Source organism: Hipposideros armiger, unplaced genomic scaffold (genome assembly GCF_001890085.2).
Source record: "Hipposideros armiger isolate ML-2016 unplaced genomic scaffold, ASM189008v1 scaffold_292, whole genome shotgun sequence".
Lineage (NCBI taxonomy): Eukaryota > Metazoa > Chordata > Mammalia > Chiroptera > Hipposideridae > Hipposideros > Hipposideros armiger.
The window spans coordinates 1,531,524-1,547,851 of NW_017731642.1; the positions used below are offsets into that span (position 1 = coordinate 1,531,524).

At 43.6% G+C, this 16,328-nt stretch overlaps 1 protein-coding gene across 3 annotated transcripts in view; it reads left to right on the forward strand.

Moving 5' to 3' along the window:
- The window catches only part of LOC109391427 (armadillo repeat-containing protein 2-like), a 118,432-nt gene that overhangs the window by 83,730 nt on the left and 18,374 nt on the right, over positions 1-16,328 (forward strand). For all 3 annotated transcript variants that reach the window (XR_002125802.1, XM_019658982.1, XM_019658983.1), the window contains 3 exons: positions 11,600-11,921; positions 15,240-15,362; positions 15,702-15,815. Coding sequence is in view for 2 of the 3 variants with exons in the window: in XM_019658982.1 (XP_019514527.1) it covers positions 11,600-11,921; positions 15,240-15,362; positions 15,702-15,815 (559 nt within the window). In the remaining variant the exon portion in view is untranslated. The remainder of the gene's footprint in view (positions 1-11,599; positions 11,922-15,239; positions 15,363-15,701; positions 15,816-16,328) is intronic.

A 16,328-nucleotide genomic window follows, 5' to 3' on the forward strand; every position in this document is an offset into this window, starting at 1 on the left:
CGACTCATGGCAACCCAGCTCCAGGTTGAGCTGTTGTTCAGCATCTTAGCTGTGGAGGGCAGTGTCACTGGCCCTCATATGTGGAATCCGAACCGGGGCCCTCTGGCGTCCCAAGCCAGCTCTTAACCATCGCGCCACTCGGCTGGCCCTGAACTTATTTTAATCATTGTGAAAATCATACTCAAATATATTACATATTTTCTTGTCTTCTTAGAAGATATTAAAAATCATTTAGCCTCTTTTTGATGCCAGAGGTCAATATTATAAACACTATTTCTCTAAAGGCTCTTTGTTCACACTGGGAGTGTACGTCTATTGATGAGTTTCTTTACTTGTAAATGTGTCTTCTTTTTGTAGATTTCTCTCTTCTTTTTCTAATGGTTGTTACCTCTGCTTTTGGTAATGGTTACCTGCCTTTTGCAATTATATATTTGCTTGTAATTAGTAGGGGAACCTCATAACCAAACTTGTTAAAAATAACACCTGAAAAGCCTAAAATAAAGTGGACTATGACTAGGCCCTTAGTGAGAAGGGCCTAAGGGACACTTTGATGAAATATCTCTTGCCACTTCTCATCTTCAGAAGACAATTTATATTTCAAGATATAGCTCTCATATCCCCTTCTCTGTGAAGCTTTCCAAGACAAGCCAATTCCTCCCTCATTAGTACATCATTTAAAGATTTTAACGTAGCTCGTATATCCAGCTGGTACACTCAGAGCTAAGAACCCAATACTATGTCCCTGATCTTAAACACTTCACTATTATTTGAAAAGTTATCCAAAAGGTAGAAATAGAGTGTGGGGTGGGAGGCTGCATGTCCTGACAAAGTCACGCTGGGGCACTGTTTAATATGCAGGGCTTAATTGTCCAGGAGAATGTATCTGTGTTTAAACTTGCTATTTACTATTCGATTAGAACCCAGACTATAAAGTTACACATTAATTTGTAGATTTGTCTCTGGTAGACAAGATAACCTCAAAAGTTACAGTTTTATTACCCTGTAAGCTATTAGCCAGATGTGTATCTAACCTAGTATCTTATTCCAACATTCTCGTTAAAACTTGTAAACACTCAGTTATTTGACTTTTCTTGGAACCAACTTTGCCATTGTATTGGCTCCCTCATTAATGAGATAAATAATTTTTTAAACGTGTTAATTTTATATTTGTATGAGGATCATGTTGTTAACTTTATTAAAATTATACTTGGACTCTATACTGTCTTTTACTTGTACTAAAGAGTGGAATGTTACCATTTTGAACCATCTTTGACTTTTTTCTAGTAAGAGAAATAAATATATAATTTATATTTTTGTCAAAACCAAATTATTTTAGAAAAGCAGGGAAACTCTTCAGGCTACCAGGAAGTAGTTACGTGTCCCAACTACTTACCAAAATCATTAGCCAAAAGCTTCCATAGGTCTTTGTAAGTATTTCTTTTGTGATTCTCTAAATGGTTATCATTTGTGTAGCTGCCTCCCCGACCACTGGGAGTTCCTAAACAATATAGGCCCTCTCTTGATAAACCTGAGATGCTGTTTCACCTAGTAGGCTCATGATAAGCATTGAAAGAATGAATTTTGAGTATGTGAAATGCTTTGGCATCTGTAAAGTATTATAAAATATTTTTTCTAGTATTCCAACACTTCTTCCATAAATATTTACTTTCTTCCTCATTTGGCGGAGGAAATAATAAGAATTTTCCCCCACGCTCTTCACATTGGTGGGCTGCCATACACAACAGCCAAACAGAAGTAATGGATTTTAAATTCTGTCAGACCAGCACGGCATCTTAGGCTTATGTTCCCCTTTGCCCAGGTGGCCAAATGAATATGACTTGTTTTTCCTCCTTTCCTAGAAATAAAAGTAATTTCCAGAAATTCCACATCATGTTCTGATGTGAGTGTATTAATCTGCAGTGGCTAAGAACTTTGCTACACCTAGGATTTACTTGGACAGTTGAGGCTTTGAACTGACCTTTGAAACATACCTCAGTTCTCCAGAAACTTTTTAAATAAAATGATCACTTCCCATAACTATATTTGCTTCAGCTCCAGGAAACATTTCTGCAAGGCTAACTTGGGTTGTAGACATAGACTTTGGAGGCTTTGTAGTCTCTTAATATTCACAGCTACCACCAAGTGATTAAACAGTCCGGAAGAGTCTATGTTATCTTATCTTTGTTCTGAGAGATTAAACAGATCTCCTGTCTTAAAAGCCTGAGGACTACATTTGGAATCTGCAGAGATTTCATTTTTCTGAGACTTGTTTTTTAATTAAATCATGTTTGTGACTAACTGTATTTTCAAAGAACATAGAAACAAAAATCTTTTTTAAAAAAGTAAAAGAAAATCCTCTCTAGTAATAAATGAAATATCGCCTACACACACCTCTTTAAGTGATCTTATCAGCCAGCTGAGGAGCTGTGCAGGAAACTGTGGCCAGCTGCTTCCATATCCACCAAGGGGGAAATCTCTCGCATGTAACCAGGTAAGCACCAAGGGGAGAAATAGAATATTTCCTCCCCCATTTTCTGTTGTTTTCAGTTAAAGGAGAAAAGAAAAGAAATTATTATGAGAAAAATGACAAAAGTAAAAATTTTCCCATTTTTTGGCATTATGCATATTCATCTCTTGTCGAGGTAAAGTCTGACTTCAGCATATAAGGACGAGTCTTTTTAAATCTGACTCTATCAAGTCAGTTGATAATAAGAGGCTGGGGATGAGGTTTTCACTTTTATTTTCTACACATCTGTGTTGTGAGACTTTTTAACAAGGAAACAGATTTAGATTATTCTGAAAAAGTGATATTATAAAAACAGTAGAGATTATGGTGGTGAGATTTCTAATTCTTTCTTGATTTAAATCAGTGGCTCCTCTACTTGGCCTATCATCAGAATCACCTGGGGAGCTTTAAAAATATAGGTTCTCAGGCTCCACCCTGGGAGATTCTGATTCAGATCTGGGATGGGGCCCAAGAATCTACTTTTCAGAAGCTCCTCAAGTGATTCAAATGAAGAGCAGGTCTGGGAACCTGTGATATAAATTGTGAAGGTGGTTCCTGAAAACAGTTCTTCTCCAATGTTGACAGCAGAGGTTTTTCTACAAAACCTCAAGAGATTTTAAAATGATTAATCAAATCAGCCACACAGGGTCAGTCTTTCTCTACAGGCTTGTGGCTGAAAGTGAATCTCACAAAGTAGGAACCAACTTGGCAAGCGAGGCAGGTGCTGATGTGAGTTTCCTCAGTAAGCGGTGACAACCACCTGCTGTTTGCACCAGCAGCTGAGGTGTGCTTTCTTAGCTAGAGAAAATGGGATGGTGCCCTAGACTCTTCCATAAATTTTCTCTGCCGGACTTGTGTCCAAACACGTCATCCTGGGCCAAACCCACTGAGAGCACTGGTATCTGCCTGATGAGGCTTCGCGTGCTGGTCAGAGTGGGCCACTCAGGAGAGGTAAGTAGAGGGCCTTCTCCTGCAGGACCCTCGAGCGGCCTGCCCATAACTACGCGTTGTGAGGTTGCAACAGGTAAATTTGAGGAAGGTGAGTCCATTTAAAATAAAACACAAGGTGAGGTTTGCATCACTCCTCTTTGCACACAGCCCTGCTGTGACATGGGCCTGTCTGTATAGGATGGTCATGGGATAAGCCAGGGGTCTCTGGCTCATCAACAGTCTCAGAGAAAAGGAATCCACTCCTCCCAGCTTTAACAAAGGACTTCCTCAAGGAGAACAAGGGAAACGTCTTTGGCTCATGTCTATGAGGTTAATTTGTCCAAGATCCGCGGTACAACCAATACCTCCAGCTTCCATACGCACAAAAACGGAGCCCACCGCTTAACCTTTCAGTTGGCTTAATGCAGTTTGAAAGCTAAGCTTTAGCATTAGGTAAAACATCTATTGGAAACGCTGACCAAAATTCAATTAAATGACAAATCTCATTTAAGAAATAGGCACGGATTGGATGCTTTATGGTGTAAGCCGCATTTGGTTCAAACCAAATGTGCAGACAGCTGGGCCTAGTAACGAAGGAATAAGCAGGGTCCATACAGCCTTGCAAAGCAGAGCCTGCCTCAGGAGGTGCCTCTGACATCAGCGTCGCTGCATTTAGCATCTCAGCAAAATACACTTGGGTTTGTTTTTTTGGAAGAACATAAAATAATTTCCCCCCATTTCTTCTGTAAATATCTACTGGGCAGAAGATCTGGTAAAACTCCTCGAATATGACGTTTAAGACTGGCAATATTTTGCAAAGATCATGATCCAAAAAGAATAACCTTTATCTCCATTCCCATCACTTGTGTCCATTGAATAACTGTCTATGTAACCATCTCCACTTTCAGAAATGGTCTTTTTTTTTTTTTTTTTTTTGGTTTTTAAAACAGAACTCCCAGATGCAGGACCATCATCAGGGCCTTTGCAAACACTGTCTGGGAATCACCAGATATGTCCTTGCTTATGCTGGCTGCTTTGAAAGTCATGCCTCTCTCATTCCATTCAGACTTCTTTGAGGGTAAGCGGCTGTCTCCAGCCACGTGAACACTGTCTGATTTGGAGTGCTTAAGCATCGAATGGAATGTCTGGACAGTGTGGACCGAAAGCACACAAACATCTGCCATTTTTCTAGCTGTGTGTCTCTAACACAACCACAGCCGTAGAGCAGTCCAGAGATAACATGACCTCTCTCTCCCCTCCATCCTCTTTGGGGCCAGTGAGGATTGGCTAGGGAGGCCCCTCCACCCCTAACCCTGGCGCCTTTATATGGCAACTTGGCTCCGGCTCCCCCTCTGCCTCCTGCCTGGCAGGAGTGTGCCCTGTGGCTGTCTTCCCAGCCCCCCTGCAGGCACATTCCCAGTGGGTGCCGAAAGCATTTGGCTGAGCTTGCTCCTTTTTTCAGCCCTGGCCTTGCACTGCACCCCTGACCAGGCGGGCGGGCAGCACAATAAACCCTCAGCTTGTTCATTCTTTCCAGCTCCTGCTGCTTTGCCCTTGTGGAGCTGGCTCTGACCCCACTCAGCACGGAACTCAGATGCCTGATTTATGTCTGCTGACTTAAAGAACAGAGCCCAGTGAAATGCTAGCATCACCCTGGTGCTTTGAGTGATAGCCACATTCAGAAGCTGATAGTGGGTGCTCAGGAAATGATTGCTGATGGAATGGAATGGATGGATGCGGCGTTAAGTATCATCTCTTCTGGTTTTTAAGTGATTTTCTACTAGATTCTGGATCTTGAGTCTCCAACATCGCAGATTCTCCCATTGTGTGTAGCTCAGCACTCAGGCAAACTGTTGAGCCACTTCCAGCACCCTGGGGTTTATTAGCATTTTTGCAATAGCGCAGTCTGCCTTCCAGAATGGTAAAATGTGTCTGGTCTTCTAGCTACCTGTAAGCTCGAGTTTCATCCTGGGGTTTTGATTGAGGGTGGGACATTGGGTAAATGTTCCAAATGTCAAATCCTGATTCAGCTCTCAGATACAGATTGCCTGAGACGTTTCTAACCAAATTTTACACAGGGCATGTTGATTAATTTGCTGGTTAAGAGAAGGTTCCAATTTTAAGCATATTTACAACCCCTTCAATTTCAACTCATTCTTGAAAATCTTTCTAAGATGTTTTCCTTTACTTAGAAGTAGTCCTCTGCTAAGTGCAGTCTGCTGAACATAGTTTATTCTTTCTGCAACAGTTGGAAGTGGTTCCTTCCCCATGGTCAACATTATGACCAACAGTTATTTTGAGGCCCGGTAGGAAGGGTGTGGGAGTCGGGGTGTAATGTGTTCACTGTGGCTGGCTGTGGGTGGGGTTCGCGTGAGGTAATACAGAAGTGGTCGCATGGGGCCAGATGGTGCGTTAGATACTGGCTTTGACATTTAATAGACAGTGGATGTTTTTGAGCAAGGAGATAATGTGAGAACTGTGCTTTAAGAAGTGGTGTTAACATCGAGCTCAGAGGGAGGAGCCCCTCAAAGGTCTGTGACAATAGAGTCTCATGACAGGTGACCCAGAGCAGGCATGTGAAGGACGGAGTTGGGGGATATTTTGAAATGGCAGAGTGGAGGGAACTTGGTGGCTGGTTGGTGAAGGGAGTGAGATAAGGAGGAATCAAAGATGCTTCTAGGGCTGAATCTGGCAGTTTGGGAAGACGAGGGTCATTGGGAGTGAGGAGCTGGGCTGATGGTGGTTTGGGAGTCCATCCAAGTCCTGCCTCTTTTCTTCACCAGGGTTGGACACTGGGGTCAGTGAGCCTCCTGAAGCCTCAGTGTCCACACCCCCGAGTAGTGGGGAATTTCCTTCATTGACTGTAGGCCAATCTCTCTCATATGGAAAGTAACATTCAACAACCATTACCGCTGCTGTTGAACCTTGACATAGACCATGCTGCTCAGCAGTGCCCTGACCCTTGTTTTGTTCCAGTTAAAGTGATTTTATTTACAATCTGTGGAGCCCAGTCAGATTGAGTAAAGTGCTTACTCATTAGGACACAACGTATGTGCAACTAAAGAGAACATCCCACAGGCTATAACTGGAATGCATGGTTGAGGTCAGGCTTCTTATAGTAGGTGTACCTGTCTGAGCTCTGGTTGGCTGTAGCTGTTGCTAGGCTGATTCCATTTTAAGCAAAATTAGAAAGTCAATATGAACTGGTTATACTAGACTGCCTTCTTTTTAACACACACACACACACACACACACACACACATAATCTCTCCTGATTCATCTTCATTTTGCTGTTTCAAAATTACATCGCTGTGGTAGGAATATGCAACTTTGTGTTAAATTTAATGAAAATGCTATAAAAGTGGAGTGTTGATTTATAGGTGGTTCTCAGACATGATATAAGAATAAAGGAGAAAATCCATACCTCAAAGGAGAATTGCATATTGGTGAAAGAGTTTTCTGCTGTGGAATTGGTGGCCCCTACAAATCAATGATTTTGGCCATTGTCCAATTTTTCAAATCTTTATAGGATTTTTATTAAGTGATATTTTGTAGACTTGAGATGAACTTTGGCCACGGGACAATAAATAACCTCTTCATAATACTGTCCCAGCACAGTCCTCTGCAGTGTGCAGGGAGCTAAGGGGCCGTGCAGGGTCCTCTTACTCACTCTCCTCTTTGGGATTCCAGATGAGTCAAGACAAGCACTGGCTTGGGAACAAGGAAACACCACTTCTGCCAACCTCCTGTGAGCCTGCTTCTATTTTGGCCTTTTCCATGCTCTCTCAATTTGGGGAGAACATATTTGAGAAGGGTGGGGGAGAAAAAGGAAGAAAAGGAGGAAGGGAGGGAAGGGTGAAGGGAGGGAGGGAGGGAGGAAGAAAAGAAGGAAGGAAGGAAGGAAGGAAGGAAGGAAGGAAGGAAGGAAGGAAGGAAGGAAGGAAGGAAAAAAATAAAGAAAAGAAAAAGATGCCTTAGCCAACCCTGAGAAAGAAGACAGAGACAGTGAGCATGGCAGTTGCTGGAAGTTTGTTGTTTCATCCGGCGCAATCTGCCGTCCCCATTTGTGGATCTTGCATGCCATCCTTCAGTTGGCACCGCTGCTGCCAGGAACCACCCCCTCCTTTTTCTCTCTGAAGGCAGGGGAAGCCGTATCGCAGCAGTGTTAACTCTTCCTGCCTTCAGCCTAGATTTTCTTCTTTGGACCTCGGACATATTCATCTATGCCATGTTAGGACCCACAGAGATGTTAGAATCAAATAATTTTAGAAGTGGAAGGGGCCTAGGGTATTTTTCCAAGAAGAAAAGCAGCACTTAGCCTTCCCAGATTAGACCACATATGTGACAGTAGGTAGAGGTTATCTGAATTTTGAAGAATGATGATCTCTAAAGAAACCCGCTTTTACCTACAGCCAGGGCAAATCAACAATGAGAGGTGGAGGTGGTACCGGGCTAGAGACACCCACTGAATTAGGTTACCAGAAAAAACAAATGGTAGGGAGGTGCAGGGAAGGCAGCAGGGCCTACAAAAAGGGAGAATGGGTACGAAAACTAGCGTAGCATCCTTTAGAAGGTGGCAGGGAAGGACATGATTAGTCCTGGTAATGATTTAGTGAACAAATACAACTCTTCATTACATTTATTTTTTTTTATTACATTCGTTGTTGTTGTTGTTTTTTCTTTTTTTATTACCTTCCTTTTCTTCTTTTTTGTTTTTCTTCTTTGTTTCGTTTGTTTTTTGGTTTTTTTTTAAATTTTTAAATTTTTTTTTCTTTATTACATTAAGAAGTCATTTAAAATCACATCTGTAATGACTTTCTTGTCTCGCTTAACATGCTTTTGTGGAAATGGGAGAAGAGCACAATCCAGGGAACAATATGAAGTCCAAAAAATGAAGTCCAAAAGTGTTTGACATAACTGCTGTCAAGTGTGTGAGTGAGGGAAGTCGCTCTCCGGATTGTAGAGATTGGGAGCAGTTTTGTTCAGATTAAATAACTGGAAGTTACCGCTTTTAATGAATTTGTTAATTTGTATATGTCAGGCGTGGAATAGTGTCTGCTACAGCATAAGCACCATGTTAGTTGCTGCTGCTGCTACTACTACTATTATTACAATTTTTCAGAGGTAGAACTTGTGTAGAGTGTCTTTAATCAGAAATCATATATCAAAGTTTGTGCAAAAAGCTCTTATTCCTCAGCTTAGCAAACACAAAATGGAATTTTCCTTCGAGGAGCCTACTTTTCAGAAATACCCTCTGTGCTGGTTGGAAACCGGCTGCTTTTATGTTGGGCGTGGCCAGGGCAGAGGTGTGCTTTGCTCTCAGAGCCTTCCAGAGGGAGGAGCCTTAGCTGTCCGAAGTTACTTGAAGTAACTGTTGGTTGTCTGTGAAATAAAATGTATTACAATGAAATTGTGTGTGCTTGTGTTAGATCTGAGAGCCATAGGCTTCACCTTCTTTAGGAAAATGTCTGGTGAATAGAGACAGTCAAGGTGACCCCAGGCACCAGGAAGGGGACTGTCCCAGGTACTTTCCCTCTGCCAACCCTCCCACCATCCCCTCCAAATAACTGCATTTCATGCATTTTTCAAGGTTGAACTCAAATTCATTTGTGATAACTTTGCTAATCCCCTACTGTTCACTGAGCATCCTTTTACCTAAGCTCTTCTCAGACCACTGGGTCTGTCCCACGTAGTTTAATGCTACTAACAATTTATTGATAGTACATGAAAAGAGTTCAGAACAATGCCTGAATCATTCCTCACCACAATGCGTGCTTTATATGTTTTGTCTCAGTTAATCTCAAAATACATTATTTCCCCCATGAGTTAATGGAGGCACAGAGAAGCCAAGTAAAACGACATGTATGAGCCTGGACTGCCTCGCTTTTGATGTCTAGCTCCTTGCTTAGATAGTTTTGTCTTCTCAAATAGGTTAGAAGCTCTTCAGAGCACCTTGTCTCAAACTTCTTTATGTGTGTTGCTGAACAAACCCAGAAACAATCTGGAAGCTTTGGCTAGAAATAGATGATAAAGATTTATTCAAGGATCCTGGCATTTGCAAATGGGGAAATCAGCTAGGCAAAAACCCAGAAATGTTCCAAAGATGAAAGAGTTCTTCCAGTAAAAAGTGCATTTGTTAGCCCTAGGATTAGTCCAGGATGGTTATCAGTCTGGATCGTGGATGTCAGGTGGCCTAGGTAATGAGTCCTTCAGGGGGCAATCAGAGGGTTGTCTGGAGGTCTAGATGTATATCCAGACATTGACACAGGATGAGAAAGTTAAAGTTTAAGTTTCCAGGCTAGTTAGAATAAGAATGGAGTCTTTCCTCAAGTGTCAACCTCCAAAATGCTAATTATTTTAGCAGCTTGGCTAAAATGACTCCATTTTATATATTCCCCATCTTCCCTTTTTCTTCAGAATGTATCCCCCGATGCCCCCCACATTCAAAAGGTTAACTAAGGACCAGCATTCCAGTCCCCGGGTGGCCCCCAGAGTCTCCTGACTGGAGACAACAACTGCTGCAATTGTTTGCATGCTGAGCTGAGGTTTTCCCCAATGAACCCTCTCCTGGAGCAGCTCCAGTCCTTGCCATCATATTAGACGCCATCTTTTCCTAATGTTGGCAAATGGGTCCCAGATGCATAAGCAGCAGCCTTTCTTCCCAGCCAGGGCAAGGGCAAACTTTTTTTCTGAGAACAAGCAGGCACAAGTTGGTATTGGCAGAGTAGCCCTGGACAAATCCGAAAGTCTTGTCCCTTGTCCTACATTTTCTGCTGTATCTGTGCCACCCACAGTCTCTGTGCTACCCCAGGCCCCCAGTTTCCACCTGGACCTGGCTGTCTGAGAAAAACAAGCCCAGCCCTCTGCCTTTTGTCCCCGTTCCTAAGGCTGCTGATAACTACTAATCTGATAAACAAAGGTTTATTGGAATCCCTCCCAGTGACATATTTGCATTTTAAAAGCAGGTAATTCCATAACTGTTCTCAAGGAAGGCAAGGCAAAGGAGGAGATTATTAAAATGACAGCTTGTGGGAAACTGGGCATGGATGTAGAAAGAACTCCAGGTCTGGGTAATCCTAGGTTCAAATCCCGACTCCACCCTCACTAGCTGTGTGACCCAGCACTTTCTCAGGCCTGTTCCTCGTCTGCCAAGTGGCACAGCACCTGGCACCATAAGTATTAGCACCCAGGCCAGTTGTAGCCCCTTGGTAAGTTTTCCTTTAAAGCTTTCCCCCTCCCAGGACCCCCTTCACTGCCCCGTGTCAGGCTCACCGTACTCACGCGTCTGTTGTTGTTGCATGAATTTTTGTTTCTGTATCTGGTTTAGTTGTAAAATGTTCTCAGCTTGGGGTTTTAGAAACACTTATGGATTGTGAAATATATCTTATATACAGGAAAGTTCGTGAAACACATTTGTACCATTTAACAAATAACTATAAAGGTGTCACCCACATAACCACTACCCTGGTCAAGAAAACAAGTACAGTACTGCTTTACAGACAGAACATGGTAGTTCTCAGTTGGTGTCAATTTTTGCCCCCAGGGAACCTGTAAACATTTTTGTTTGTGCTATCTGGGGAGGTGCTACTGGCATCTAGACACAGAGGCCAGGAATGCTGCTAAACACAAGTCAGCCTTCCCCCCCCACCCCCCTGAATTATTCAGCCCCAAATGTCAGTTTGGGAAACCCTGCTGACACAATCATCTGACTAGCCGTTAGTGCCTGATTTTTAGAAATGCAATGCTTCAGCAGGAGGTGAACTTTCAGTAAAAGATTTGAATGCTCCAGAAACCTGTTAGTGTCAAAACTTAGATTTACATAATACATTATTATTAGTAATGATATCCCACTCCACTAGTTGTTCTCTGGGCGGGGAAAAAAAGAAAAAAGGCCAGCCAGACTTTCAGAGGAAGGATCCGAAGTTAATAGACCTTACTAATAGCATCAATCAGTTTGTATTCTTTCACTGCTGCCAAATGTTTTCAATCGCTTCTGTCAATTTGCACCAATCTTGGGACCCCAATCCTGAACACGTTAGTCGAAGCCAGACGTGTTCCATTTTACCATTAATTAAACCGTGAATAAATTAAATATGGTACTCTTTCCAACAACTTGTCCCAGCCCCTGTACACTTGTAACTCATTGTCTTTAATTTATTGCAGGACTTAGTCGTTCGTATTGTTTTTATTCTTGGCAACCTGACGGCAAAAAATAACCAGGCTCGTGAACAGTTTTCCAAAGAGAAAGGGAGCATCCCAACTCTGTTGGCATTATTCCACCACACGCTCTACGAACTGGACCTGCGATCCGAGAAGCGAGTGGGGGAAGGAAGTGAGCCACCCAAGGCACAGACGCCGCAGGCCCAGGTGGAGGACGTACTCATCAAGCTGACCCGTGTGCTCGCCAACTTGGCCATCCACCCAGGCGTCGGTCAGGCCATGGCTGCCAACCCGCACGTAGTGGACCCGCTCCTCGCCACGCTGGGTAAGACCCGAGGCCCACCTGGCCACAGCTTACACCTGGGAAGCTGCTCCCTGCAGTCAACCAGAGAGGTTTTATGGGCTGGGTGTGGTGAGGGTTTTATTAGTACAGTCGGCTTCCTTTAATTAATGAGGCTCCTCAGCTGTGTGAAAGAAAGTTCCTCTTCTGTTCAGAAGTGCCTCAAAAGTAACTGAGATTAAAAAGAAAAATAGTAGTGCAGATTATTATTACCAAAACCCACTGAATTGTACACTTTAAGAGGGTGAATTTTATGGTATGTAAATTGTGTCACAATTCTTAAAAAAGGATACCAATCAAATTCCCCCAAATTGGCCAAACAACAAAGAGTTTAAAATCCCAAGTTTTTCCGTGGTTAGTCCATGCGATTCCAGTTGACTTATCTTTTTATTTTCCAGGTTGTTACATTATCACTAATTATGGCCCCCAGTCATTTAGGTCCCATTTTTTCCCCTGTATTAGCCAGCTTGGGCCGGCATAACAAAATACCACAGACTGGGTGGCTTCCACAGCAGACACTTATTTTTCAAAACTGGGGAGGCTGGAAGCCTCAGATCAGGGTGCTGGCCTATTTGGTTCCTGGTGAGAGCTCTCTTCCTGGTTTGCAGGTGCTGCGTTCTCACTGTGTGTTCACATGGCCTTTTGTGGATGTGTGCAAGTGGGGAGAGAGAGAATGACCTCTCTTCCTCTTCTTATAACTCAATCCTATCGGATAAGGACTCTACCTTTTTTACCTCATTTAACTTTAATTACCTCCTAAAATCCCTGTCTCCAAATACAATCACACTGGAGGTTAGGGCTTTAATATATGAATCTGGGGGAGGGGACACAATTCAGTCAATAGTGTTCTGCCCCTAGCCCCCACAAGTCATGTCCTTCTCACATGCGAAATACATTGATTCTGTTGAAACAACCCCCAAAGTCTTAACTCATTCCAGTGTCAACTCTCACGTCCAAAATCTCCTTTAAATATCATCTAAATCAGATATTGTGAGACTCGAGATATGATTTACCCCAAGGGAAAAAAATTCCTCTCCTGCTGTAAACCTGTAAAACCAGACAAGTTACGTGCTTCCAAAACACAATGATGGGACAGGCCTACGACAGACTTTCCAATTCCAGAAGGGAGAAATAGGAAAAAAAGGAGAGGGGTCAGGTCCCAAGCAAGTCGAAAAGCTAATGGCCGTTCTTAAAACATACACCCGTCCTTCAGCCAGTGGTCCCTCTGCCCACCGAGGCCACCATGGAGGCCAGTATGTAGTAGACACTCAAGGAATACTTGGAGAAAGAAAGAAAGAATAAATGAGTATATGTCTTCTGTAGCACAACAGATGACTGAATTTTCCTTTGAATAGTGTAAGCTCTAGAAAGGCCGTTCTCTTAATGAAACGACGGCCCAAAGGAGAGATCATGAACTCAGAGAATGTAAGAGCCAGCACTGTCCTCCTGCCCACCTCACAGCCCCCTTCTTATTCCCAGAGGAACTTTGGTGTCCTACAAGAAGTCGCAGGCACTTCTTAACCAAGCAAGTCAGGGCCTCCCGCCCAGGCTGGGGCAGGGCTTTTGGAGCAGGCGATGGCCAGGTGGAGAGGGAGTGAGGGCACTCCAGGCACCTACCTGTGCAGGGTCAGAGGTGAGAGGCAGAGGCCCGTTCAGGTTGCTGGAACTAGTTCAGTGTAACCAGACTCGTGACTTTTCCTCTGACCGCCAGGCCCATGTAGCCAACTGCCTTACCTGTCACCAAATGTGGATGCTTCAAAAGCACCTCAGGATATCCAAAGTTGAATCCATGACCTTTCTCCCACCTGGGCCCCCTTCTCATGCCCTAAATTCAGAGAATGTGATCACTGTTCATCCAGTTATGTAATCCAGAAACCCAGGGACCATGCTGGGTGCTTCCTCTCCTCCACCCCCAATCTGGTCTTCACCATATACTGTCCATTTTCCTCCCTAAAGAGTTTTTCAGTCTGTCCACTCTGCTCCATCTCCACTGCTCCCAAGCCTAAGCCACATTATGGGTCATCTGGAATACCACAGGAGGCTCCTCACTGGCATCCTTGCATCTGCTCTTCTCTGCACTGTGGCCAGAGAAGTCAGGAGATGAGTCTGGAAGCTGAATGGAAGGCAGGGACAGCATTACTGAGGGTCTTGTGTGCTAAGCTAACGGGTCCATTCATTATTTCATTCATTCATTCACTTATTCTTATATTCAGCAACTATTTACTGAGCACCCTGTATGTGCCAGACACTGCTCAAGGTACTGGGAATGTAGCAATGAATAAAACAGACCAGCCACTAGTCCTCATGGTGCTTACGCTGTAGGGCTAGAAGACATACATGAAACACATAACAAGTCAAGTGATCACATGTGCAATGGAGAAAATTAAAGTGGGGTAAGGAAAAGAGAGAGTAATGGGCACCGTTTTATATAGAGTGGTTAAGGAAAGTATGTGCAATAAGGTGACATCTGAGCAGCAACCTGAAGCATGTGAGACAAGAGCCAAGTGGGTAACTGGAAAAGGATTCCAGACAGAGGGAATAAGAAGGCAGACATTCTCAGGAAGGATCATGCTGATGTGTTCAAAAAGAGCACAAAGACTAGAGTTATTGGAGGGCCAGGGGCTAGAGCAGCAAATGAGGCCGGAGAGGCCAGGACTGGGGCAGCCCAGGTAGAGCCTGAGGGCCGAGTGAGACCAGTGACATTAACTAACTAATGTTTAATGGGTCACCATTGCTGAGGATAGACTCAGGGAGGCAAAGGTGGAGGAAGAGAAGCCTGGAGGGTGAGAGATGGACTAGGGGTAGCAGGGCAGGTGAGAAGTGGTGAGATTCTGAGTGTTTGGAAGGCAACGTTGATAGGAATTATGGATGGCTTGTGGCCTTAAGGGTCATTCTGTCGGGAGGTGGGGGGTGTGGGGAACAGACTGGCAGGGTGAGCCCATTTAAGAGAGCTCACGGTCAGGGCAAACCAGAGGGAATTAGAGACAGCTGGGCTCACTGGTGCGCTGGCACCTTTGCTTTACTTCAGACACTAGATCAGCTCGAATTTTCCAGACCCCCTGGTTGGAGGGATGGAACTTAGAGTGTTCGAAACGCTGGGCAGGAGTGGTCCGTTGCATTTGGTGCATTTCCCTGCAGGAAGAGTCACGGAAATGAAGCAGCAAACAGCAAGTGCAAGCAGTGCCCTTACACTGACCTTGACCACAACAATGGCTCCTCCCTACTGGGGCTGTTGCAGTGAGGACGGCATTGTTTCTGCCCCTACTATGAGTCTGTGACACCCTTATCCGTACTTTGTTTCAGAATACAAGTCAATTGATGATTGTGAGGAGCTGGTGATCAATACTACAGCGACAATCAACAACTTATCTTACTACCAAGTGAAGAATTCCATAATTCAAGACAAAAAGCTATATATTGCTGAATGTGAGGCCCAGAATCGGGTTTGGGTAGATGCATATTCATTTAAGGTTTTGATTTTATTAACTAAACACAGAACTGGAGACCTTCATATTTTTTTATTTCCTGGTATAAATATCTAAGAGGCTACTTTGATTCTGAGAAATTAAGAGTCTGGGGAAATTAGGTACAGGGAAAAGTTAATTTCTTGGTTCTTGCTGAAGTCTCCTACTGTCTGTATTTTAGTCTCATTTTTAATTTTTGAGTTATCAGTATCATCATGATTGAGTCATGATACTGGTTTCTAATAGCCTTTAAATCAAAACTTAAATTTACTGATTCAATTTCTCCGGTCACCAAACCCAGTGCTCTTAAAGCTCCTCGTGAGTAATAACATGGATGGAATCCTGGAGGCTGTGCGTGTTTTTGGAAATCTCTCCCAGGACCGTGACATCTGCAATTTCATTGTGCAGAAGAATGGTGAGTTAATGACACTTACGTTTATAAACACGCACTTCTTGCCAATAAACAGCGAAGCAGTTTCGGAGCTTGGGTCATGACAATGTGATACTTGTTTCCGCTTTGGGACAAGCAGTGCTTTACATTCTGTTCCATCTGCACGTAAGGCCTCCGGCTCAGGATGCCAGGATGGATCTAGGCAGTGTTCTCAGTGTTCCCGCTCCCTCGTGAGTGGGTTTCTGAGTTCTGAGATGGGTGTGTGTGTGTAGGGAAACGAGTTATCTATACTCTCATTTTTGTCCATGAGAATGGGCTTAAGGCACATTCTTCATGTACTAGAGTGTCCATTAGAGTATTGCTTGTAATAGCAAAAAATGGAAACAACCTAAATGTCCCTCACCAGGCAAGAGAATAAATGCATTATGGTACATTCATGCAACAACATGTACAGCAGTGAAAAGAAATGAACTAGATGTTCATGGGTCAGCATGGATCCACCTCAGACACATAATACAGGAGCAAAAACGCTAGTGA